Here is a 27,665-nt window from a genome sequence, read left to right as displayed (position 1 = left end):
TGTTTTAGGCACAGGAATACTAGCCTGCGTAGTAGGCCTAGCACTGGGAGAGACGATGATGCCATCTTATTAATGCAGTGCGCTAGGCTGGTGTTTTGTGTTATGAAGCGTATATTTTTGTTAGCCAGGCGCGCGCCCCATATTTCTATTGCTACCACTATTGGGAAAAATTATTTTCAGGGCTAGATGCAGCTAAAAATTATTATTAATTTCAAAGCTGGTGGAGCTTGGTATAGATGGCCTAATACAATGAGTCCCACACACTGCTAGAAGCCCAAATATTTTTTCAGAGGTAGATGCAGATAAAAATTATTTTTAATTTGCAACCTGATGGAGGTCAGTATAGATGGACTAATAGAGAAAGTCCCACACACTGCTAGAAGGCCAAATATTTTTTCAGAGCTAGATGCAGATAAAAATTATATTCAATTTGCAACCTGATGGAGGTCAGTATAGATGGACTAATAGAGAAAGTCCCACACACTGCTAGAAGGCCAAATATTTTTTCAGAGCTAGATGCAGATAAAAATTATATTCAATTTGCAACCTGATGGAGGTCAGTATAGATGCACTAATAGAACAAGTCCCACACACAGCTAGAAGCCCAAATATTTTTTCAGAGGTACTGTAGATGCAGATAAAATTTATTTTTAATTTGCAACCTGATGGAGGTCAGTATAGATGGACTAATACAACAAGTCCCACACACAGCTAGAAGCCCAATATTTTTTCAGAGCTAGATGCAGACAAAAAATTATTTTGAATTTGCAACCTGATGGAGGTCAGTATAGATGGACTAATAGAGAAAGTCCCACACACTGCTAGAAGGCCCAATATTTTTTCAGAGGTAGATGCAGAAAAAAATATATTCAGTTTGCAACCTGATGGAGGTCTGTATAGATGGATTAATAGAACAAGTCCCACACACAGCTAGAAGCCCAATATTTTTTCAGAGGTAGATGCAGAAAAAAATATATTCAGTTTGCAGCCTGATAGAGGTCTGTATAGATGGATTAATAGAACAAGTCCCACACACAGCTAGAAGCCCAATATTTTTTCAGAGGTAGATGCAGAAAAAAATATATTCAGTTTGCAACCTGATGGAGGTCTGTATAGATGGATTAATAGAACAAGTCCCACACACAGCTAGAAGCCCAATACTTTTTCAGAGGTAGATGCAGAAAAAAATATATTCAGTTTGCAACCTGATGGAGGTCTGTATAGATGGATTAATAGAACAAGTCCCACACACAGCTAGAAGCCCAATATTTTTTCAGAGGTAGATGCAGAAAAAAATATATTCAGTTTGCAACCTGATGGAGGTCTGTATAGATGGATTAATAGAACAAGTCCCACACACAGCTAGAAGCCCAATATTTTTTCAGAGGTAGATGCATAAAAAAATATATTCAGTTTGCAACCTGATGGAGGTCAGTATAGATGGACTAATACAACAAGTCCCACACACAGCTAGAAGCCCAATATTTTTTCAGAGGTAGATGCAGAAAAAAATATATTCAGTTTGCAACCTGATGGAGGTCTGTATAGATGGATTAATAGAACAAGTCCCACACACAGCTAGAAGCCCAAATATTTTTTCAGAGGTAGATGCAGATAAAAATTATTTTTAATTTGCAACCTGATGGAGGTCAGTATAGATGGACTAATAGAGAAAGTCCCACACACTGCTAGAAGCCCAAATATTTTTTCAGAGGTAGATGCAGATAAAAATTATTTTTAATTTGCAACCTGATGGAGGTCAGTATAGATGGACTAATAGAGAAAGTCCCACACACTGCTAGAAGGCCAAATATTTTTTCAGAGCTAGATGCAGATAAAAATTATATTCAATTTGCAACCTGATGGAGGTCAGTATAGATGGACTAATAGAGAAAGTCCCACACACTGCTAGAAGGCCAAATATTTTTTCAGAGCTAGATGCAGATAAAAATTATATTCAATTTGCAACCTGATGGAGGTCAGTATAGATGCACTAATAGAACAAGTCCCACACACAGCTAGAAGCCCAAATATTTTTTCAGAGGTACTGTAGATGCAGATAAAATTTATTTTTAATTTGCAACCTGATGGAGGTCAGTATAGATGGACTAATACAACAAGTCCCACACACAGCTAGAAGCCCAATATTTTTTCAGAGCTAGATGCAGACAAAAAATTATTTTGAATTTGCAACCTGATGGAGGTCAGTATAGATGGACTAATAGAGAAAGTCCCACACACTGCTAGAAGGCCCAATATTTTTTCAGAGGTAGATGCAGAAAAAAATATATTCAGTTTGCAACCTGATGGAGGTCTGTATAGATGGATTAATAGAACAAGTCCCACACACAGCTAGAAGCCCAATATTTTTTCAGAGGTAGATGCAGAAAAAAATATATTCAGTTTGCAACCTGATGGAGGTCTGTATAGATGGATTAATAGAACAAGTCCCACACACAGCTAGAAGCCCAATATTTTTTCAGAGGTAGATGCAGAAAAAAATATAATCAGTTTGCTACCTGATGGAGGTCTGTATAGATGGATTAATAGAACAAGTCCCACACACAGCTAGAAGCCCAATATTTTTTCAGAGGTAGATGCAGAAAAAAATATATTCAGTTTGCAACCTGATGGAGGTCTGTATAGATGGATTAATAGAACAAGTCCCACACACAGCTAGAAGCCCAATATTTTTTCAGAGGTAGATGCAGAAAAAAATATATTCAGTTTGCAACCTGATGGAGGTCTGTATAGATGGATTAATAGAACAAGTCCCACACACAGCTAGAAGCCCAATATTTTTTCAGAGGTAGATGCATAAAAAAATATATTCAGTTTGCAACCTGATGGAGGTCAGTATAGATGGACTAATACAACAAGTCCCACACACAGCTAGAAGCCCAATATTTTTTCAGAGGTAGATGCAGAAAAAAATATATTCAGTTTGCAACCTGATGGAGGTCTGTATAGATGGATTAATAGAACAAGTCCCACACACAGCTAGAAGACCAAATATTTTTTCAGAGGTAGATGCAGATAAAAATTATTTTTAATTTGCAACCTGATGGAGGTCAGTATAGATGGACTAATAGAGAAAGTCCCACACACTGCTAGAAGGCCAAATATTTTTTCAGAGCTAGATGCGGAAAAAAATTATATTCAGTTTGCAACCTGATGGAGGTCAGTATAGATGGACTAATAGAGAAAGTCCCACACACTGCTAGAAGGCCACATATTTTTTCAGAGGTAGATGCAGAAAAAATATATTCAGTTTGCAACCTGATGGAGGTCTGTATAGATGGATTAATAGAACAAGTCCCACACACAGCTAGAAGCCCAATATTTTTTCAGAGGTAGATGCAGAAAAAAATATATTCAGTTTGCAACCTGATGGAGGTCAGTATAGATGGAATAATACAACAAGTCCCACACACAGCTTGAAGCCCAATATTTTTTCAGAGGTAGATGCAGAAAAAAATATATTCAGTTTGCAACCTGATGGAGGTCTGTATAGATGGATTAATAGAACAAGTCCCACACACAGCTAGAAGCCCAATATTTTTTCAGAGGTAGATGCATAAAAAAATATATTCAGTTTGCAACCTGATGGAGGTCAGTATAGATGGACTAGTACAACAAGTCCCACACACAGCTAGAAGCCCAATATTTTTTCAGAGGTAGATGCAGAAAAAAATATATTCAGTTTGCAACCTGATGGAGGTCTGTATAGATGGATTAATAGAACAAGTCCCACACACAGCTAGAAGCCCAAATATTTTTTCAGAGGTAGATGCAGATAAAAATTATTTTTAATTTGCAACCTGATGGAGGTCAGTATAGATGGACTAATAGAGAAAGTCCCACACACTGCTAGAAGCCCAAATATTTTTTCAGAGGTAGATGCAGATAAAAATTATTTTTAATTTGCAACCTGATGGAGGTCAGTATAGATGGACTAATAGAGAAAGTCCCACACACTGCTAGAAGGCCAAATATTTTTTCAGAGCTAGATGCAGATAAAAATTATATTCAATTTGCAACCTGATGGAGGTCAGTATAGATGGACTAATAGAGAAAGTCCCACACACTGCTAGAAGGCCAAATATTTTTTCAGAGCTAGATGCAGATAAAAATTATATTCAATTTGCAACCTGATGGAGGTCAGTATAGATGCACTAATAGAACAAGTTCCACACACAGCTAGAAGCCCAAATATTTTTTCAGAGGTACTGTAGATGCAGATAAAATTTATTTTTAATTTGCAACCTGATGGAGGTCAGTATAGATGGACTAATACAACAAGTCCCACACACAGCTAGAAGCCCAATATTTTTTCAGAGCTAGATGCAGACAAAAAATTATTTTGAATTTGCAACCTGATGGAGGTCAGTATAGATGGACTAATAGAGAAAGTCCCACACACTGCTAGAAGGCCCAATATTTTTTCAGAGGTAGATGCAGAAAAAAATATATTCAGTTTGCAACCTGATGGAGGTCTGTATAGATGGATTAATAGAACAAGTCCCACACACAGCTAGAAGCCCAATATTTTTTCAGAGGTAGATGCAGAAAAAAATATATTCAGTTTGCAACCTGATGGAGGTCTGTATAGATGGATTAATAGAACAAGTCCCACACACAGCTAGAAGCCCAATATTTTTTCAGAGGTAGATGCAGAAAAAAATATAATCAGTTTGCAACCTGATGGAGGTCTGTATAGATGGATTAATAGAACAAGTCCCACACACAGCTAGAAGCCCAATATTTTTTCAGAGGTAGATGCAGAAAAAAATATATTCAGTTTGCAACCTGATGGAGGTCTGTATAGATGGATTAATAGAACAAGTCCCACACACAGCTAGAAGCCCAATATTTTTTCAGAGGTAGATGCAGAAAAAAATATATTCAGTTTGCAACCTGATGGAGGTCTGTATAGATGGATTAATAGAACAAGTCCCACACACAGCTAGAAGCCCAATATTTTTTCAGAGGTAGATGCATAAAAAAATATATTCAGTTTGCAACCTGATGGAGGTCAGTATAGATGGACTAATACAACAAGTCCCACACACAGCTAGAAGCCCAATATTTTTTCAGAGGTAGATGCAGAAAAAAATATATTCAGTTTGCAACCTGATGGAGGTCTGTATAGATGGATTAATAGAACAAGTCCCACACACAGCTAGAAGACCAAATATTTTTTCAGAGGTAGATGCAGATAAAAATTATTTTTAATTTGCAACCTGATGGAGGTCAGTATAGATGGACTAATAGAGAAAGTCCCACACACTGCTAGAAGGCCAAATATTTTTTCAGAGCTAGATGCGGAAAAAAATTATATTCAGTTTGCAACCTGATGGAGGTCAGTATAGATGGACTAATAGAGAAAGTCCCACACACTGCTAGAAGGCCACATATTTTTTCAGAGGTAGATGCAGAAAAAATATATTCAGTTTGCAACCTGATGGAGGTCAGTATAGATGGATTAATAGAACAAGTCCCACACACAGCTAGAAGCCCAATATTTTTTCAGAGGTAGATGCAGAAAAAAATATATTCAGTTTGCAACCTGATGGAGGTCAGTATAGATGGACTAATACAACAAGTCCCACACACAGCTAGAAGCCCAATATTTTTTCAGAGGTAGATGCAGAAAAAAATATATTCAGTTTGCAACCTGATGGAGGTCTGTATAGATGGATTAATAGAACAAGTCCCACACACTGCTAGAAGCCCAAATGTTTTTTCAGAGGTAGATGCAGATAAAATTTATTTTTAATTTGCAACCTGATGGAGGTCAGTATAGATGGACTAATAGAGAAAGTCCCACACACTGCTAGAAGGCCAAATATTTTTTCAGAGCTAGATGCAGATAAAAATTATATTCAATTTGCAACCTGATGGAGGTCAGTATAGATGGACTAATAGAACAAGTCCCACACACAGCTAGAAGCCCAAATATTTTTTCAGAGGTAGATGCAGAAAAAAATATATTCAGTTTGCAACCTGATGGAGGTCTGTATAGATGGACTAATACTACAAGTCCCACACACAGCTAGAAGCCCAATATTTTTTCAGAGCTAGATGCAGAAAAAAATTATATTCAATTTGCAACCTGATGGAGGTCAGTATAGATGGACTAATAGAATGATGCTATGCCCAAAAGATTTTACTTCACTAGGTGCAGTAAAAAAATTGGTATTCTATACACAGGTGGTATATCTTGCAACACAGATAGGCTACTCCACTGACTAACACACTCTGCAATAGGCCAAAAAGGATTAGCTTTGCTAGATCCAGCCAAATGCTGTGAAAAAAACTTGCACAGCACTGGCACAGACCTGCCTGGCAAAAACTGATAGGAACTGATGTAACCTAGTCCTGAAAAGGACTCCAATTACAATTAGTCTTTACTCCCACAACCTATCTATTTAAGAGCACAGACCTGCCTGATAAAAGTCATAGGAAATGCTGTAACCTAGTCCTTAAAAGGACTGCAATCACAACTATTTCCCTACTCCCAAGCTATCTGTAGATTTGTGCGAAAATTGGCTTGAAATTAACAAGGTATAGCGCACACAGCAACAGCGGTGCCATCTAACACGCAGCTGCAGCAGTGAGAAAATGGTGGCGACGGGGAAAATGGCTTGGTCTTATAGGGCAAGGACATGTGACATACACTGCCAATGACACATGCCCTTGCTTGTGTGAAAAAAAGCACTTCGCTCCGTGTGTGCGCTGCTGATAGGCTGACAGATTGCACCTCCCCACTGTAAATGCGGGAAAGAGAAAAAAAAAATGGAGATCTTCATTGTTCCTGCAGAGATCCATCCCCTGCCCCTCCCCCCACCCCGCTGTACACTCAAACTGCGTATTAACATTAATTTTCAGCATTACTGAGAAAAAATCCAGTTATGATTTTGGTGCACGAACAGTTATCGAACATAACCTCGAACAGCCGAATTTTTCTCAAATTGTTCGTGTTCGCCGAACGGCTCGAACACCGCCCAAAACAGCTCGAATTTGAGATTGGCGAACAGTTCGAGTAGAACAACGCTCATCTCTAGCAGTGACGCACGCTGAGCGGACTACAACCGTACGTGGCTGCAGAACACACTACAGCATGAGCTGCACTCACACACAGAGACCTCGCAGACAGCCGTGAACAGTGCAGAGAACTGTGCACTAGCGCTGCAAGGCAAAAGAAAGCTTCTCTATCTACTCCTATATAGTGTGTTTGGAAGCAATCTAGCTGGATACGGATTGAACCACACTAATAGGAGAAATCAGGAAAAATGAGCAGCACTAATGCAAAAAAGGACAATGTATGAGGTAGTGACGCACGCTGAGCGGACTACAACCGTACGTGGCTGCAGAACACACTACAGCATGAGCTGCACTCACACACAGAGACCTCGCAGACAGCCATGAACAGTGCAGAGAACTGTGCGCTAGCGCTGCAAGGCAAAAGAAAGCTTATCGCACAGCGGTTTATAAAGTAGCCTGGGTAAAGCACAATAAAGCAAATCGCTATCTTAAACTGTCCCTCAGAACACCAGCGTCCTGTCCCTAACTGAATTCACAGCAGAGTGAACCCAAAATGGCGGCGGCGGCTTTTATAGTGCATCATGACATCATTTCAGCAGCCAATCACAGCCATGCCATTAGTTAACATGCCTAACATGCCTATCAGGATGTGCCCACACTTCTTAGGATCCTCATTGGCTGAATAAAATCAAACTGGCTCATTGCATTATGGGAACTCAGTATCAGAACTCCGATACAGCGAATATCGGTCGATACCCGATATTTCAGTATCGGAATGCTCAACACTAGTAACGACCCAACCTATAAAACTGTCACCGTAAAAAAAAAGATAAATAAGACACAAGGCAAAAAACTATGCTTTTTTATCATACCGCAGAACAAAATGTGGAATAAAACGCTAGCAAAAAGACAAATATAAATAAAAATCGTTGAAGACGTCATTTTGTTTCACAAAAAACAAGCCACCATACAGCTCCATCAGTGGAAAAATAAAAACATTATAGCTCTCAGAATACAGTGATGCAAACATAATTATTTTTTCTGTAAAATAATTTTTATTGTGTAAAAGCGCCAAAACATTAAAAAATTATATAAATGTGTGTCACTGTAATCATACTGACCCGAAGAATAAAGTTGCCTTATCAATTTTACCACACGTGGAATGGCAAAAAAAAAAACAATTCCTGAATTACTGTTTTTGTTCATTGTACTTTTCAAACATCGAAATAGAAAGCGATCAAAAAATGTAGTGTGTCCAAAAATGGTACCAATAAAAATATCAGCTCGTCCTGCAAAAACAAGCCCTTGCATGACTCTGTCAGCAAATATGGAAAAAATTATAGCTCACATATGGTGATGCAAGAACTTTTATCGTGTGACAACAGCCAAACAAAAATAAAACATTTTAATTCTGGTATCGCTTTAGTAGCACTGACCCGAAGAGTAAAGTCATCTAATTACTTAAACCGCACGTGAAAAATAAATAAAACAAATTCTTCACCTGCTGTTGATTTATTCTTTCTGCCCTCCATAGATCGCAGTAAGGCTTGGCTCACCTTTATCCTTACATTTGTCCTATAATCTGTGCTGAGTGCTTACACTGGAGTTTCCATGTAAATCTCTGAAATACATGATTCAGACAGAACCCCCGATCAGAGATTGCCTATAATGAAAAAGATGGAGACGTTATGGATGCCGTCCGGCTTATGATCCAGCGGTGTCCGTCTTTGAAGTGTGCGTAAAAGTGCAATCGGCCAAAGATTTGTGCACTTCCGAAAAGAAGGACAATGTTGAATAGAGACCAGACGAAGTCCAGAGTAACTCTGCTGCCTTATTATAGTGATTGAATCTGTCGGAGGTTTCATCTGAATCACATCAGTCAGAGATTTCTATGAAAACTCTGATGTAACTGCTCAGCGTAGAGCAAAAGATTAATGTGATCCCAAATGGTATGTAAAATGTTCCCAATAAAAGCTTTTACTCCATCCACAAAAAAGCAAGTCCTCACTAAAGTCCGTCATCTGCCATATAGGGGGCTTCCACGTTACTGGTAGTACAAAGGCTCTGGAAAAGTGAAAGGGCTCCATGCCCCCCAAAAGAAAGTCAGTAAATTCTGCACTCCCAAATCCAAATTTCCCATCCCTTCTGAGCCCCATTGTGCCTAAACCACATTTAGCGTCCACATGTTTGGCATTTTTGTAGAGATAAGAGCCTGCCTAATTAAAGGGTGGATGCCTCAAGAAGCACTAACTGGGCACAATGTTCTGGTCACTACAATGTATGGGCACTACAATGTATAGGCACTACATTGTATGGGCATTACAATAGCAGATTTGCAATTTTCACTCAGTAACATCCACTACTTCTTGTTTCTGGAAAACACCCATGGAGGCAAATTATCACTACATCTGTAGATAAATTCCCAAATGGGTATAATATCCAAAATGGGGTCACTTGATGAGGGTATTCTGCTCTTCTAGCACTAAGGGGCTTTGTATATGGAGACTGCAAACTATTCTAGGAAAACCTGTACTCCAGGAGGCCAATAGTGTTCCGTCCCTCAGACTCTCACTGTGTGGCTAATCAGTACTATACAACCACATATAGAGTATTTCTATTTTCAGCAGAAATTGTGTGAAAAATTTTGGTGCCATTTTTACCCATTTCTCCATGTAAAATCGTGGTCTAAAGCAAAATTTCTTGGATAAAATGTAATTATTTTTTCTTCACTGCCCAATGGTATAAAATTCTGCGACACACCCATGGCGTCAATATTATCACTGCACCCCTAGATGAATTTATTGAGAAGTGTAGTTGGTAAAATAGGGTCACTTGGGGGGTTCTGCTGCTCTGGCACCTCAGAGTCTCTCTCAATGGGTCATGGGACCCGCAAACTATAGCAGTAAAATCTGCACTATAATAAGGCACCCCTTCCCTTTTCAGCTTTCCACTATGCCTGAAAAGAAATTCCTGATTACATGTAAGGCATTGGTGCACTCAGGAGAAATTGCACAACAAAGTGAAGTCCATTTTTTCATATTAGCCCTTATAAAAATTAAGAATTTGGGGCTAAAACAACATTTTATTGGTAAAAATGTAATTATTCTTTCTTCACCGCCCAATGGTATAAAATTCTGTGAGGCACTTGTTGTGTCAACATGCTCACTGCATCCCTAGATGAATTAATTTTGGATGTTGTTTGTAAAATTAGGTCACTTATGGGGGGTTTATGCTATTCTGGCACCTAAGGGGCTCTGCTAATGTGACATGGAACCCTCAAAACATTCCAGAAAATCTGAACTCCATTATTGCGCTTCTTCAATTTTCAGCTTTGCACTGTGCCTCAAAAGTAGTTTTGGATCGCATATGGAGTATTGGTATACTCAGGAGAAATTGCATAATAAATTTTGTGGTCAATTTTCTCCTGTAACCCTTGTGAAAATAAAAACTTTGGGGCTAAAAAACATATTTGTAGGAAATATGTGATTTTTTATTTTCACACCTCTACTTTATAAACTTCTATGAAGCACCTCTAAGTTCACCAGACATGAACACCACACATCTAGATAAATTCCTTGATGGGTCTAGTTTCCAAAATGTGTTCACTTGTGGGGGGGGTTTCCACTGTTTAAGCACATCAGTGGCTCTCCAAATGCAACATGGCATCCGCTCTTGATTCCAGCCATTCTTGGCCTCAAAAAGTCTTTCCCTTCCTAGCCCTGCCGTATCACACAAACAGTAGTTTTCCCCTACATATGGAGATCTGTTGAAGCATTCCAGAGTTATTACCTCATAAAATGACACTGGTTAGAATTGTAAAATTTGACCTGGTCATGAAGTTGAAACAGGCTTGTGGTGTGAAGGGGTTAACTGACACAATCGTGTTCAGGCATCCATTCAGGCACCCATCAGCAAATCTGCAACATGTTTTTGGGCTCTGATGTGTTACTGTGAAGATCTGAGGTTGCGGGTTTTAATAATCACCTAGGTAGGTTAATGATGCTACAATATTTTATTCCTTACATCAAGGTTTTACAACATCTCTAGGTAAATGACCAAAATATAGTTCTCTCAGTCCTCAAGTTCCCACCCAGGATCAGTAGTTCCACTGACTTTGTATCAGGTGATACTCACTGTCTCACAACTTTTGGTTGGCCCACAGATTTTGTACCTCCAGCCAGGATAGTTTGTATTCACATTCCACGATTCTCCAGATGACTGATAAAATGGTAAATGCACAGGTATCCAGTAGCAACAGTCCTTTAAGAAAGTTTATCAAATCCAGACGACAGATCCCACAACTGTAGCACATTTATCCAGCTCAGTCAGCAGACGATGTCTACTCTATATGCCATCGATCCATCCATGGTTCAGGTTCCCAGACTAGATCCTATCCCTTCAACATCATTCCAACAACTACCTCACTAAACATGTGTCTTATTGACCTGCCTCCCTGTGGTCATTGTCCTTCCTCCCTTGGGTCAGCCCCTCCCCCCCAAAACTAAATGTTCATTAGTTTAGGTATTTTTTCTCAGGCCAAATCCATCACCCAAGACTGCATGTGAAATCCCCTGTGGTGACGGCTCCACTAGGTCTTAGTAGACCATCCACACAATGGGCCTATTGGCTGATTAGAACAATGGCTGAAAGCTCCAGAGATACTAATGAAATTACTGGAATGCTGGACACATTACAAGCCTCGACTATTGCAACATCCTCCTCTGTGGCCTACCTGCTAACACTCTCGCACCCCTCCAGTCCATCCTCAACTCTGCTGCACGACTCGTTCATCTCTCACCTCGCTACTCCTCTGCTACCCCCTTTGCAAATCCCTTCATTGGCTCCCATTCCCCCAGCGTATCCAGTTCAAACTACTAACACTGACCTACAAAGCCATCCATAACCTCTCTCCTCCGTACATCTCTGAACTAATCTCCTGATATATTCCTTCACGTAACCTCCGGTCCTCCCAAGACCTCCTTCTCTTCTCCACACTTATTCGTTCCTCACGCAATCGCCTCCAAGATTTCTCCCAAATATCCCCCATCCTATGGAATTCTGTGCCTCAACACGTCCGATTATCCACCACACCTGGATCCTTCAGACGGAACCTGAAAACCCATCTCTGCAAACAAGCTTACAGCCTGCCATGACCTTGCTTGCTGCCACCACAACCAACAACACCGGAACTACTGCAACCCCTCAACCTACTGTCTCCGCCCCTTTCCTGTAGAATGTAAGCCCGCAAGGGCAGGGTCATCTTCCCTCCGTACCGTTCTATCATTGTTAGTTTGTTTACTGTAAGTGATATCTGTATTTGGTATGTAACCCCTTCTTATGTACAGCGCCATGGAATCAATGGCGCTATATAAATTATTAATAATAATAATAATAAAAGTGAAATTAGTGCACATAAGCTGATAGGTAAGCAGAACATTAGTAAAATACATCAAGCAAATCACTAATAAAACACAACAATAATATCGACAGAATCGGTGCTCTGAGCTGGAAAAAGTCCAATTAGTCTTAGTAAGTGGCCAGCTCCTCACAGTTACCATCGCAGATAGGTGCCTAATGAACATGCCCATTGCTGCCATTTTTGTACGCATATGAAGCTCAGCCTGTGACTGGCTTTTATTTCAGATCATTTTCACTATATACTCTATTACAGCAGCATTGAAATATATAGAACTAGCAAAGAATCAGGTCCAAGTCCTCTATGGGGACTAAATAATTAGGGTAAAAGGAAAAAAAGGAAAAAACTTTTTTTTTTAAAAAACTGGAATCATCACCTCTCTTTCTCTTTTTAAAAATTAAGAAATTACATTACAAAATAAACATTTGGTATCATATCATCTGTAAAAGTCTGATTTATCAAAATCTAAAATTATTTCACCCATATGGTAAAGGCTGTAATGCAAAAAAGAAAATCAAAGTGTCAGGCCTGCCATTTTTCAGTTTTTGTACCTTCACTCAAAAATACTATTTAAAAAAATGATCAAAACATCATATATACCCAAAAATGATAACTTAAAAATACCAATTTTTTTTTTACAATTGTTTTTGCGCCTTTAAAAATAATAATAATAATAATAATAATAATAATAATAAACTATATAAGTTTAGTATTGCTGTAATTATAGTAACCTAATAAATCATTTCGCCAAGTCATTTTACTATATAATGAAAACTGTAAAAAAGAAAACCCAAAAAACAATAGCGCAATTACGTTTTTTCACCTTTTCACCACATTTGGAATTTTTTTTACCTGTTTACAGTACATTGCATGGTAAAATGAATAAATAAATTAAAAACTATCTGCGCTTATGTCGAAGGAAAAATTAGAGAAAAATGAAAGATCAAGTAATTTAGTCACACTGAATGATTATACAGCTACAGCAGTTCCATATATTTCACTTGAATCTTTGGATTATTATTGATAGGCTTAGACTATCATTCCCATTTTTAATCTGCCTTAGCACTGAAGTAGTACTCCTACATCAGATTAGGCCTTTTTCTGTCCCTAGGTAGAATGATATGTGCACTTTGACCTCCTATCCCTACACTATACAAGCAGCATAAAATGGGGCTGCTTAGCAAGCCCCAATCTTTTATACTGGCTGTGATAGCTACTAGCAACTACAGGACATTAAGAGGAAGTTCCTGCAGCCACGCCTAACGTCATCAGCATGCTCGCTGATTCTTCAACAGTGTGTGAATTGGGGCCAGACTTTTTCTTTTTTTGAGTAAGCCAATCAAATCACAAAATGTTCGAGGTCGTGAGTGTCTGAAAGGTTCAGGAAATTTGATTCAAAGAATATCCTCCACAGATTGATGCCCTCATCTCTAATATTGTGAGAAAAAAAGGGAAAAAATTTAAATTTGACCACTGTGGGAATGTAAAAAGGAAAACCTTAATTTTAAGTGTGACCAGTATTTAGATTTAATTGTTATACTTCATTCATTACTTTATGTTCTTTCTTTTCATAGGTGATGGATATGACTGTGAGCCACTGACACAGTGTAAGGATGACAGTGACTGTTCTCCCAATGCAAAGTGTAGTAACAGAACAGGAAGCTACTTATGTACATGTAATGATGGATACCAAGGTAATCACTTATCACTAGAGATGTCTGTACTGTATATATAACCATTCACTGAACACTATCTCCCGTTAAAAGATCTCCTATAACGATGGCTGGTGTCAAAAAACAGAATGTTATTTACATAGTAATGGATTGATTTGAACTATAATTGTTTTCTTCTCATTATAGCGGTTTTCCACTACTTGGAAAACCTAACATTAAATAAAGTAATTCCACTTGTAAAATAAAAATTAAATATACTCAATGGCGCCGTTCCAGCGGTGTCCCTGCCAGATCTCCCTGAGCTCACAAAGCATATTGTTATGCCACATGAGCCCTGACACCAATCAATGGCCATCATTTGGGTGCTGTGCTCTCACTATGTCCGCTTCACTGAGGTTCATCCAAGTTAACTGAGAGCACAGCAGCCCAGTAGTGGCAGCTGATTGGCTGCAGAGCTCATGATCTGTAATAATGTCATTCGAGCCCTGGAAGACCTGGCACTGACATCATTGGAACTGCGCTGGTGGAGGGATTAAGTATATATTATATACTCATTTTAAATACTCTTGTGGGTGCGTGGAGGGCAGCTTTACAATATCTCTCTTGGGGGCCACTTGATGTGGCATGGTGTAGCCCTTGATAACTGCTACTCTGTATGATGGCAGTGGGTGTGGACCCACTGAGCCACTGGTTGGCCTTATCCTTAAGGGGCGTAACTAAGTGGCTACCTGTTCTTCACTAGAGGTTCGGATGGTGAGGATAGGCTTGGGCCATTAGGGTAACCACAAGGTGCCCCTCCAGGACAGTACCCAGACCTGCAGCAGCTGACCTACGGGTCAGAGGCACAATATGTAACAGAAAGGGCACAGACAGACATGGTCAGACAGTTCAAGGTTGGAGTGTGTAGCACAGAATCAGAATACGAAGCAGGGGTCAGGAGCAGATTGGTCAGACAAAATGAGTACACAAGCCAGGTCAGTAACAGGAGAGACAAAATAGGAATGCAACAAGACAGGTAACTAGAAATGGTCTGGAACTAGGAACCTGTGACGCTGAGTCACAAATGTGACGCTCAGTCACTACTCATGGACAAGCCATGAGACAAGGTAGCTAAGGTCTAGGGTCAGATACCAAGAGAGCTCGTTATAAACAGATTAGCAAGGAAAAGGCATAGTCAGGTCATAGTCCGAAGTTATAATTCCAGGAAGGATCAAGACATGTTTCCATTCTTCAAAAGCTAATTTGACAAGGAGAAGCTCGTGAGTCCTAACATCATAAATAATCTCTTTCAGCAGGCAAAAATTTCCTAGAAAAAAATACACAATTGATCAGAGTTTTGGAATATTGAGATAATACGGCCCCTACCCCGACTTCAGAAACATCCACCTCTACAATGAATGGTTCCTGGAGATCAGGTTTAATTAAAACTGGAGCGGACATGAAACATTCTTTCAGTTTCGATTAAACCTTAACCTCTTCACCCACGGGTGATTTTCTGTTTTTCGTTTTCGTTTTTTCCTCCCCTTCTTCCAATAGCCATAACTTTTTTTTCCAGTCATATAGCAGTATGAGGGCTTGTTTTTTATGGGACAAGTTCTACTTTTAAATGACACCATTCATTCTGCCACAGAGTGTACTGAGAAACAGGAATAAAATTCCAAGTGCGGTGAAATTGCAAAAAAAGTGCAATTCCACATTGTTTTGTTTTTTTTTTTTTTTTTTAATTTAACATGTTCACTATATGGTAAAACTGACCTGGCAATATAATTCCCCAGGTCAGTATGAGAACGCAGATACTAAATATGTATAGCTACAAGGATGGAGACCACCATCTTTCTTTTAAATAAAGAAAAACCCAGCAGCTACAGGCGACAAGGAAGAACAGACATGACATTTTCGTAAACTTTTGTTCATATAATCTTTATCATTCATGGTGGTTCATTCAGGCCCAGGCAAACTGTACAGGTGAGCTTTAAGCAATTTGGCATTAGGAACAAGATTAATAGCACAATCATAAGGATGATGGAGAGATATAATCTCTGCCCCTTTTTCCAAAATCACATCTCCATAGTCTTTCATGTACTCCAGCAGACCCTCCAGACTAGCAGAGCAAATTAGTACAGAACTAAGACATCTCTTATAACAATTGAGGCTCTGCTTTTCAATATCCTTCTGACACCAATCAATAACAGAATTGTGAATAAAGCATCCATGGAAGCCCCAAATACCTACCCAGAGGGTAAATTATCCAAAAAAAAGCAGGAGATGAACTTAGATTGAACGGTTCCCACCGACTGTGTGGATTCCACCGTTACCAGCTGGACAAGATACTGGAGTATTGGTATCCTGTGTAAGGCGGCGGTGTTCACACCGTGCAGTAACTGAGGCAGTGACCCAAGCAAGTGCAAAATAAACAGCTTTATTCAGCAACTCACGGGTAACAGAAAAGTCCTATGGGTCGCAGCTGGGTTAACATCAGTCCATAAATAACGGTTGCCGGGGGCAACAGCCGCGCCAGGCCGCTCAGAGCCTGACAGGAGCAGAGCCTTCCCAGGCGTGGGTTTGTCTCGCCCAGGGGGATACGGGGGAGACTCGGTACCCGGGCCTTTACCTTCTTTGCAGGATATCACTGCAGTCGGCTCCCAGGCCCGTCCTCTGGGTCACTCTTTAAAAAGGGGGTTTTAGTGTTTTTGTTAACAGTTTGTCTCGTGACGCCACCTGTGGTTTCTGGTAATAATTACCAGTGCTGCTGCAGACCTCCGGGGGTGATGGGATGGCAGCTGGGATGTTTCTGCTCCCCACAGGCGGAGCGGGCCCCCGGGGCAGGGTTGATGGATGGGATGCAGGTGAGAGATGACCCGGTCGGGTCAGGGGGAATGACGGACACGCAAACAGGGGATTCACTTCAGTACCTTTACTGGTGTAACGGTAGGTAGGGTCCAGGGTACTTGCTAGGAAGGGTGCACTTCAGGACTCTCCCCAGTGAGCGGGTATAAGGCCTCCTGATCCGTGTCTTCCTCTCTAAGCTTCTGGCCAGCCTGGAACTTGGTCTAGCTTCTATGTTGTGTTGCTCTCTCACCTGACCGCTTGGTAGTAGGACTTTTCGTTGGCAACCACTATCCCTGGATGCCGGGGCCTTCGTGGTTCCTAGTCCTATATTTGATGGTAGCTTCAGGATGACCAGGGGTCTGGAAGCCTCCTGGTATGCCGGTAGTCCCTACTGGGCATAGAGGACCCTGTAGGCGCGGACCCGGTGTCCGGCTTGTACCTTGGGGTGAGCCTGAGATGCTCCTCTGCCCCCTTAACTCCTCTCTCCTTGCCTTGGCCACACTCGGGGCCCTCAACACAGTAGCAGACGTGCTGCGTCTTCACTGCTCTTAGTGTCAGCACACTCTCTGACTACCTAACTCCACCCTCTGTTTATATATCCCTAACAGGGCTCCCTCTGGTGGCATGAGGTGGAAGGGTGGAGGTGTCTGTGATGTAATAAGGGCCTCATGTGAAGAAGTCCGTCCATGCACCCTTTTGGGTCCTGTGGTACCTGTTGTAGCAGGGTGCCACAGGTTCAGCTATACACAGTCCTGCTGAGCTTTCCTGCTATGCTCCTAGCAGGTTCCAACATAGAACAACACAAATTCTTAGTGCAGGGTTTTTAAAGGACCTGTGGCAAGAGCCACTGGAAAACCCGGGTTGGAGGGAGGAGGCCGCCCCACTGCCTTCCTGTAACCTCCCCCAAGAAATGAAGGCCCTGCTGGGTTTTACTTAATCTGCCTTAGCCAGATAGCCTGACCAGGTCAAAGCTCACCTTTATTCCTGCATTGCAGCCGCAGGTGAGTTTGAGACTGCAATGCACTCCAATGGGTTTATATTCTGGGGGATATATAAAGCCCCTCGTATACGATCCCGGTCACTGCCTCACTCCTGTCAATGGCAAATATTTGAATGGGTCTTTTCAAGATAACTGTCCCTAATTGAATTTCAGAACCAGTCCTGAATCGATAAAGTTGTCTGCAGACCCGCAGTCAATGAAAGCTAATGCTGATAGCAACTGGTTCTTGAAAAGTAGTTCCACATTTAGCAGTATTTTATCTGAGGAGTAAAAAGGTACCTGGAAGTCTGGGTGACCCCCTCAACAATCTCCCAGATTTAGGTGTTTCCCAATGACTTACTTGCTTAAGGGAATATTGAGCATTCCCTAAGAAAATGCCCAACGTGACCACAGTAGAGGCAGAGTCCAAGATTGCGCCAGCATTTCCTCTCAATGGCTCAAGAGCTGGCAGCTTCAAATTCTGTCGGTTCTGCCTCAGGTAAGTGGACAGATTCTGGGGGATTGACTGAAACACCCTTCCACTCACCACATCTTTGCTAAATTCTGTGATCCATCCAAATAGCCATGGTTGTGGCCTCCCCCAAGGAACAAGGTGGAGTATGTAGAGCCAAAGCATCCTTAAATGTTTCATAAAGGCCTCTATGGAACTGGGACCTAACAGTGTGCATCATTCCACAGAACTTCAGTGGACCATTGTCCGATCTCAGTACTATAGTCCTCATTGGTGTGGCCCTCCCAGTGTCAGTTTCATGATCTTTGCCTCCGCAACCTTGATCCTGGTGGGTTCATCATTGATCAACCATACGGCGTCAAAAAAGGTGCCAACAGAAGACGGTTATAGGGCTTGTGGAGACAAAGAAAATGCCCAAGCCTGAAAGCTCCCTCAGAGTAGGGACACGATTATTCCCACCTGCTGGGATTCATCCCCCGAAGACCGGGGACGCAAGGTAAAAAGTAACCTACAGCTCTCCCTGAATGCCCTAAACTGGTTTCTCTTCCCAGATAATTTGTCTGGAAGGGCCACTATTGGTTCGGGAGAGACCAACTGTATGTCACAAGGTACTGATGTCATACAGTGAGATGCTTGGGCGAGTACAGAGCAGCACGCTCCCTCATTACTACTAAAGAGAGATTCAAAATACCAGTATCACTTTTTGATTGTTTGCAAGCAAAGTTGTGTTCAATTTGGAATATATTTTTTTTTTTACAATGTATAATGTTTAGACTGTATGTGCAAAATTAAATGCACTGAAAACAGGAACAAAATGAAGGCATTGCACTTGTTGCTTTGTCAGATTGGCAATGCTTTGCACTCTGACACCAACGATCAGCATGGGATGACATCTTCTTAGCAAGAAATACTGTAAATGTACCTGTGACTAGTTAATGATAGCCATATGTCCTTCACCTTCTTCTTCCTCTTTTTCTTTTATTAACCAAATATTTTATTCGTTAGGTAATGGGACCCACTGTGCTGATATTAATGAATGTCTGACCAATATCTGCTCACCTTATGCAACCTGCACAAACACACTAGGAAGTTTCACCTGTGCTTGTAAAGATGGATTCTCAGGTGAGAATTGATGGCTTTATAATAATTCCTTGGAATAAGGCCTCATTCACACGCCCAAGTTTAAACCCATATGTGAAAACAAGGTACCATTGTCATCAATGTTTTGGATCAGTGTGTCACCAATGTTTAGTCCATGTGTCCATTTTATCTTCAGCATGTCATTAGTGTTTTTCACAGACTGATAAATAAATACATTACAAAGCTTTTCCTATCCTTTGCAATGTTCCATATAGACAACACACGGATGGCACACGGATGCTGTACATGTTTTTCACCGACCCATAGACATGTATTGGCCCTTTTCTTCCGTGATGCCGTAAAAAAACAGATGTCTCTGTGAGTTTTGCACGAACACATCGTTCGTGAAAAAACATGGACAATTGAATAGCGCCACAGATTATAAAGGGTAAGTGTTCTATCCATGAGAAACACTGATAACACACATACATGCAAAACAGACGTCTAAATGAGGCCTAATAGTTATTACCACATTATTCTTAACATCATTGAAAGCCTTCAGTAAATGTTTCTGCCTATAACAAAAGAACCTGTGGCCGATGTTTTAATATTTGATTTGGAGCTTGATATGTTGAAGGGGTTGTCCGCTAATAGGATAACACCAGCTTGATCTAAATGTTTGCCCCCGATAAAATAAAAAAGTTTATACTCGCCTCCCTTGTCGGTGCCGTTCCAGCGGTGTCTGTACTCGCGACACCGCTGGAATAAAAGAGAAAGGTAGTGATATTGCGAATTACAATTAAACAAGATGGGAATAACTATGAAATATTTTGCATTAATTAGGTATTGGGACCCATTGTGTGGATATTGATGAATGTGAGACCAATAATATCTGTTCGCCTGATGCAACCTGCACTAACATAATAGGAGGTTTCAGCTGTACCTGTAAAGATGGATTCACAGGTAAACAAACATTCTGTTTCTGTAAAACACCAATATTAGGATATTTACATTATTTACAATGATTTTACTGAGCATAATTTTTTTTAATTTTATTTATGTATAATATTCATATAACAGGGAAAGCTGACAGGAACTATTCAACTCCTTAAAGAGTAACTAAACTTTCATTTTTTTAAATAATTTTGTCCATCATAGAAAGGTATGAAATTCAGCAAATCACTTTATTAGGGTCTTCATTTCCGTAAAAAAATTGCATGTACTGTAAGTGGCTTCAAAACCCCTGCCTTCCCCCAGTCTATTTCCCTGGTTTTAGCTGCACTGATATCAGAACGTACTCATTTGGAGTACAGTTGCAGACAGTGAAAAGGACAGCACCTGTGTCCTCTTCTGAGTGTCCTGCTTAGGTCTCACTTCCACTTGCTTATAAATCAGATGAGTGCAATGCAAGAAGAAAATCACATTGCATTTCAAGAAAAAAAAGCGAATGACACAGACTATATGTATGCCATCCTTTTTTTTTCTCGCACACATCTCAAAGAAACGAGGAAATTTCATCAGCCAAGTACAGCAAATTCACAGCTATAGCCCTCAGAATAGATGATAGATAAATAGATAGAATAGATGGATAGATATCCTGTAGATATATAATTTCATAAGCCACTAACATATTGCACCCTTTAGTGCCTTTCATTTTTTACCATACAAAAAATAATAATCTAAAGTGGCTCTCCATAAGTCCATCCCACGACGATCCTCGACTCTGCTACATCTGGAGGCTGTGCTGAGCAGTGACATCAGTAATGTGACACCTCAGCACAGCTGCCGGAACACACTGACAGTAGTGTGATAATGCGGCTGCAGTGATGAGTGGTGATGTAATTAAGGTTACCACAGGTCACTGGCGGCGGTTCTCACGGGAACCTCTGTGAGCCGGCCATGTATTACCATCGGTAACCTTACTGACATCACCGCTCGCAGCGTGAGAACTTTCTTAACACTGGGGTTAAAGTGTGCAATTCTTAATACAAAGCAGGCTGTGGTAAGATGTGCCCTATTTATTTAGAAGGTCATGCATCTTAATAAATAAGGTGCATCACATACTGTGAATGAACCGGTAACAAAACTATTTCAGCTGGCATAGATTTGCATTATAAGTTATGCCACTTTCTGGCATAATTTATAGCAAATTTGTAGGTTCCTGTGCGCTCCCCCATCCTCTTTTGTCAAGCTCAACCACATTTTAAAAAGTGCTGAGTGTGGCATAGAAAGTTAAAAAAAAAAGTTATAAACTATGTCAAGCAACATCATTTGTATTTGTTTTATTCTTTTTTGCAGTGTGAAGCCTATAATAAATATGATATGATTTATGTGTGCTGCATGACTGCATGTGTGATATGTGAGTGGTTTGTGTGCTGTATGTATCTAATACAGTGGGGAAAAAAAGTATTTAGTCAGCCACCAATTGTGCAAGTTCTCCCACTTAAAAAGATGAGCGAGGCCTGTAATTGACATCATAGGTAGACCTCAACTATGAGACAAAATGAGAAAACAAATCCTGAAAATCACATTGTCTGATTTGGAAAGAAATTTTTTTCAAATTTTGGTGGAAAATAAGTATTTGGTTACCTACAAACAAGCAAGATTTCTGGCTCTCACAGACCTGTAACTTCTTATTTAAGAGTCTCTTCTATCCTCCACTCATTACCTGTAGTACTGGCATCTGTTTGAACTTGTTATCAGTATAAAAGATACCTGTCCGCAACCTCAAACAGTCACACTCCAAACGCCACTATGGTGAAGACCAAAGAACTGTCAAAGGACACCAGAAACAAAATTGTAGCCCTGCACCAGGCTGGGAAGACTGAATCTGCAATAGGCAAGCAGCTTGGTGTGAAGAAATCAACTGTGGGAGCAATAATTAGAAAATGGAAGACATACAAGACCACTGATAATCTCCCTCGATCTGGAGCTCCACACAAGATCTCACCCTGTGAGGTCAAAATGATCTCAAGAACGATGAGCAAAAATCCCAGAATCACACGGGGGGACCTAGTGAATGACCTGCAGAGAGCTGGGACCAACATTACACAGGCTACCATCAGTAACACACTACGCTGCCAGGGACTCAGATCCTGCCGTGCCAGACGTGTCCCCCTGCTTAAGCCATTACATGTCCGGGCCCGTCTGAAGTTTGCTAGAGAGCATTTGGATGATCCAGAAGAGTATTGAGAGAATGTCATATGGTCAGATGAAACCAAAGTAGAACTGTTTGGTAAAAACACAGCTCGTCGTGTTTGAAGGAGAAAGAATAATGAGTTGCATCCAAAGAGCACCATTTGAAAAAAAATTCTTTCCAAATCAGACAATGTGATTTTCAGGATTTGTTTTCTCGTTTTGTCTCTCATAGTTGAGGTCTACCTATGATGTCATTTACAGGCCTCTCTCATCTTTTTAAGTGGGAGAACTTGCACAGTTGGTGGCTGACTAAATACTTTTTTTCCCCATTGTATGTGCTGCATGTGTCTGATGTGTGTTGCATGTATTTGATATGTGTTCATGGTATGTGCTATATATTTATCCTATATGTGAGCGGTGTGTGCGTGCTACATGTGTGATACGTGAGAGGTGTGTATGCTGCATTTGTGATATGCTTGTGGTATGTGTGTGCTGCATTTCTCTGATATTTGTGCAGTGTGTTCTGCCTATGTATGATATGTGAATGGTATGTGCATGTCTGATATGTGAACAGTGTGTGCTGCATATTTCTGACATGTTGGCAGTTTGTGTGCTGCATGTGTTGGATATGATACGTGAGCAGTGTGTGATATGTGATAGGTATGTGTGTGTCTGGCTCTGATATGTAAATCCAATGTGTGTTCTGCATGTGCCTGATATGTGTGCAGTATGTGTGTTTTATATGTCTGATACAGTATGTGAGCGTTTTTGTGTGTTGCATATGTGATATGTGAGATGTGTGTGCGCTGCATTTTTCTAATATATGTGCTGCCTATGTTTGATATGTGAATAGTATGTGCATGTCTGATAGGTGAATATTGTGTGCTGTATATTTCTGATATGTGAGTGGTGTGTGTGTGCCGCATGTGATATGTGAGTGGTATGTGTGAATTGCATGTGTCTAATATGTATGCAGTGCGATTGCTGTATGTGTCTGATATGTAAATGAGGTGTGTGTGCTAGATGTGATATGCTAGTCGTGTGTGCTAGATGTGTCTATGTGAAAGGTGTGTGCTGCATGTGTCTGATATGCTATGTGAAGGCATGTGTCTGATATGTGTGAGAGGTGTGTGTACTGCATGTGACTGATAAGCTGCTTTGTACTATTACACAGACCAGTAACATAACATTTATTGCAGCCCATAAAAGTAAAAAGATATGACAATGCTGCCCTCAGACTAAAGCCAGCCACACATCTTACATTGCTGTTGGTGAACAATGCTTCAAATGATCTTTTGGCTAAGGCCACGGCACCACTATCAGTATTCGGTCAGTATTCAGTCAGTATTTTTTCTCAGGAGTGGGAGCCAAAACCAGGATTAGGTGATAAATTCAGAATTGGTGGACTTGTGTCTATTATACCTTTTCTCTGATTGTTCCTCACCTCATGTACAGTGTGGACTATAGACTTGTTTTCCATTCCAAAAAATTATTGAAACCTGTTTCGAATACTTTTCCTATCGATTTCAACAGAAAATCCACTTTGCTTCATACGCCAACTATTTTGAGCAGCTTTTTATAATGAAGTTTTGAAATCTTTAGAACTAATTGTGGCGCTGGCAGGTGGGCCTATAGAATCCTGCAGCAAAGTGAGACAGTACCCATGTTCTATCAGAGTAGATATAATTATAAGAAATAAGTTGTGACTTGCACTGGATTAAGGCCAAGGAAAGCTATTAATATAAATGAAATATATACACTTATTAGTAAAATCTTTCAAGCGGTGACATATAAAAAATAATTCTTAGAGTAGATATCATAAAAATATATTATTAAAAATTAATATTTAGTTAGTGATGGTACAGTGCCACAAGAAGCTAGATGTGGCGGGACGGTTGGGGGAAAGTTGTGTTCCTTCTGCGCTAGGGTACAGTTCTCCAGATGAAGTTTATTTTTCTTGTGGTGTATTCTTCCCTAGTTAAAACAATCAGTTTTAGTTATCAGATAATGGTATAGAGAGGGTGGATCTTAATACAGGGTTATCACTCTTACCTGGTCGTGAGGGAAGATGGAAGGTGAAGAGTGGTCCAGTGAATTGGTTCAGTGGAGTAGTTCCTCCTTGGTTATAGAGGGAAACTAGAAAGGATCTTAGATAGGGTAAAATATGGTACTCTTGCCTAGAAATTGGATATTTGGTGGCACGTAATTGTACCTGTCTTATTGGTGAGACGGGTAGCCGGTCTCTTTATGAAGTTCAAACGGTTATTACCGGGGGAATGTAGTAAGATCGGTGACTTAGTACTAGAGATGAGCGTTGTTCTACTCGAACTGTTCACCAATCTCAAATTCGAGCTGTTTTGGGCGGTGTTCGAGCCGGTCGGCGAACACGAACAATTTGAGAAAAATTCGGCTGTTCGAGGTTATGTTCGATAACTGTTCGTGCACCAAAATCATAACTGGATTTTTTCTCAGTAATGATGAAAATTAATGTTAATACGCAGTTTGAGTGTACAGCGGGGCGGGGGGAGGGGCAGGGGATGGATCTCTGCAGGAACAATGAAGATCTCCATTTTTTTTTCTCTTTCCCGCATTTGCAGTGGGGAGGTGCAATCTGTCAGCCTATCAGCAGCGCACACACGGAGCGAAGTGCTTTTTTTCACACAAGCAAGGGCATGTGTGATTGGCAGTGTATGTCACATGTCCTTGCCCTATAAGACCAAGCCATTTTCCCCATCGCCACCATTTTCTCACTGCTGCAGCTGCGTGTTAGACGGCACCGCTGTTGCTGTGTGCGCTATACCTTGTTAATTTCAAGCCAATTTTCGCACAAATATACAGATAGCTTGGGAGTAGGGAATAGTTGTGATTGCAGTCCTTTTAAGGACTAGGTTACAGCATTTCCTACGACTTTTATCAGGCAGGTCTGTGCTCTTAAATAGATAGATTGTGGGAGTAAAGACTAATTGTAATTGGAGTCCTTTTCAGGACTAGGTTACATCAGTTCCTATCAGTTTTTGCCAGGCAGGTCTGTGCCAGTGCTGTGCAAGTTTTTTTCACAGCATTTGGCTGAATCTAGCAAAGCTAATCCTTTTTGGCCTATTGCAGAGTGTGTTAGTCAGTGGAGTAGCCTATCTGTGTTGCAAGATATACCACCTGTGTATAGAATACCAATTTTTTTACTGCACCTAGTGAAGTAAAATCTTTTGGGCATAGCATCATTCTATTAGTCCATCTATACTGACCTCCATCAGGTTGCAAACTGAATATAATTTTTTTCTGCATCTAGCTCTGAAAAAATATTTGGGCTTCTAGCAGTGTGTGGGACTTGGTCTATTAGTCCATCTATACTGACCTCCATCAGGTTGCAAATTAAAAATAATTTTTTTCTTCATTTAGCTCTGAAAAAATATTTGGGCTTCTAGCAGTGTGTGGGACTTGTTCTATTAGTCCTTCTATACTGACCTCCAGCAGGTTGCAAATTGAATATCATTTTTTTCTGCATCTAGCTCTGAAAAAATATTTGGGCTTCTAGCGGTGTGTGGGACTTGGTCTATTAGTCCATCTATACTGACCTCCATCAGGTTGCAAATTAAAAATAATTTTTTTCTGCATCTAGCTCTGAAAAAATATTTGGGCTTCTAGCAGTGTGTGGGACTTGGTCTATTAGTCCATCTATACTGACCTCCATCAGGTTGCAAATTAAAAATAATTTTTTTCTTCATTTATCTCTGAAAAAATATTTGGGCTTCTAGCAGCGTGTGGGACTTGTTCTATTAGTCCATCTATACTGACCTCCATCAGGTTGCAAATTAAAAATAATTTTTTTCTGCATCTAGCTCTGAAAAAATATTTGGGCTTCTAGCAGTGTGTGGGACTTGGTCTATTAGTCCATCTATACTGACCTCCATCAGGTTGCAAATTAAAAATAATTTTTTTCTTCATTTATCTCTGAAAAAATATTTGGGCTTCTAGCAGCGTGTGGGACTTGTTCTATTAGTCCATCTATACTGACCTCCATCAGGTTGCAAATTAAAAATAATTTTTTTCTGCATCTAGCTCTGAAAAAATATTTGGGCTTCTAGCAGTGTGTGGGACTTGGTCTATTAGTCCATCTATACTGACCTCCATCAGGTTGCAAATTAAAAATAATTTTTTTCTGCATCTAACCCAGCCAATAGTTTTGGCCTAATACCACAGTTTGGCCACTCAGCTCTGCTCGGTTACCATCCATTGTTTTTTTGTGCAAACAACTCCAGAGTTGTGAATTAGTTAACCACCAAAATGAGTGGAAAAAGGCCTGCTGCTGGTGGAAAGGGGAATAGGCGTGTTGGGAAGGGGAAAAAAGGTTGTGTCCGTGGGGTAGGTGCAGAAGAAAGACCATCTTCCAGCCAAACTAAAATGTCTACTTCTTTTAGCGGACAATGTGATAAGATCCCTTTCTTACGGCCACGCCAATCGCTACAAATTCCAGATGAGGCACAAAAACAGCAGGTGCTTCAACGGATATCAAGTGCTCCTTTAAGTGGGCTCTCCTCCACATCAACTTCAACATCACAAATACTCCAGTCCTCAAAGGTGTCACCCAAATCGCACTTGCTTCCTCACAGCTCCCAAATCTCCAGCTGCCCGTCTGAGTATGAGGTAGAACAGATGGTTGAGTCTGCAGAGCTGTTTACTCATACTATAGCCTGGGAATCAGAGGTCGACTCCAGCGCTTCTGTGAATCCAGACGAGGAAATGATCTGCACTGATGCCCAGAATCTTTATGAGTCGGATCCAGGACCAGACGCAGAAGGTTCTGACCATAATGTAGACCCTCATTCCCAAACTGTAACTCCTGTTGGTGGAGACAATGAGGAAGACGATGATAAGACTCAAATACCTGATTGGAGCGACAACTTTAGTTTTTTGTCAGGGCAGGAACAGGTTGGCTCTGAGGACGACGGGTGTGATAACGCACAGGGTGATGATGATGAGGTCGGAGATCCCACTTACTGTCAACCCACAGTCAGCCAAGAGATGAGGTCAGCA

At 40.6% G+C, this 27,665-nt stretch overlaps 1 protein-coding gene across 5 annotated transcripts in view; it reads left to right on the top strand.

Annotated features, from left to right (window-relative positions):
* Positions 1-27,665, top strand: part of LOC141258108 (uncharacterized) — a 413,089-nt gene that overhangs the window by 341,867 nt on the left and 43,557 nt on the right. For all 5 annotated transcript variants that reach the window (XM_073673114.1, XM_073673115.1, XM_073673117.1 and 2 more), the window contains 3 exons: positions 14,038-14,157; positions 19,422-19,538; positions 20,340-20,459. In XM_073673114.1, coding sequence (XP_073529215.1) covers positions 14,038-14,157; positions 19,422-19,538; positions 20,340-20,459 — 357 coding nt within the window. The remainder of the gene's footprint in view (positions 1-14,037; positions 14,158-19,421; positions 19,539-20,339; positions 20,460-27,665) is intronic.

This window comes from Phyllobates terribilis, unplaced genomic scaffold, assembly GCF_046119375.1.
Source record: "Phyllobates terribilis strain yellow unplaced genomic scaffold, ASM4611937v1 Scaffold_3__8_contigs__length_932513732, whole genome shotgun sequence".
Taxonomy (NCBI): Eukaryota; Metazoa; Chordata; class Amphibia; order Anura; family Dendrobatidae; genus Phyllobates; species Phyllobates terribilis.
Note: the sequence above shows the minus strand (reverse complement) of the source record. Positions and strands in the feature narration are given on the sequence as shown.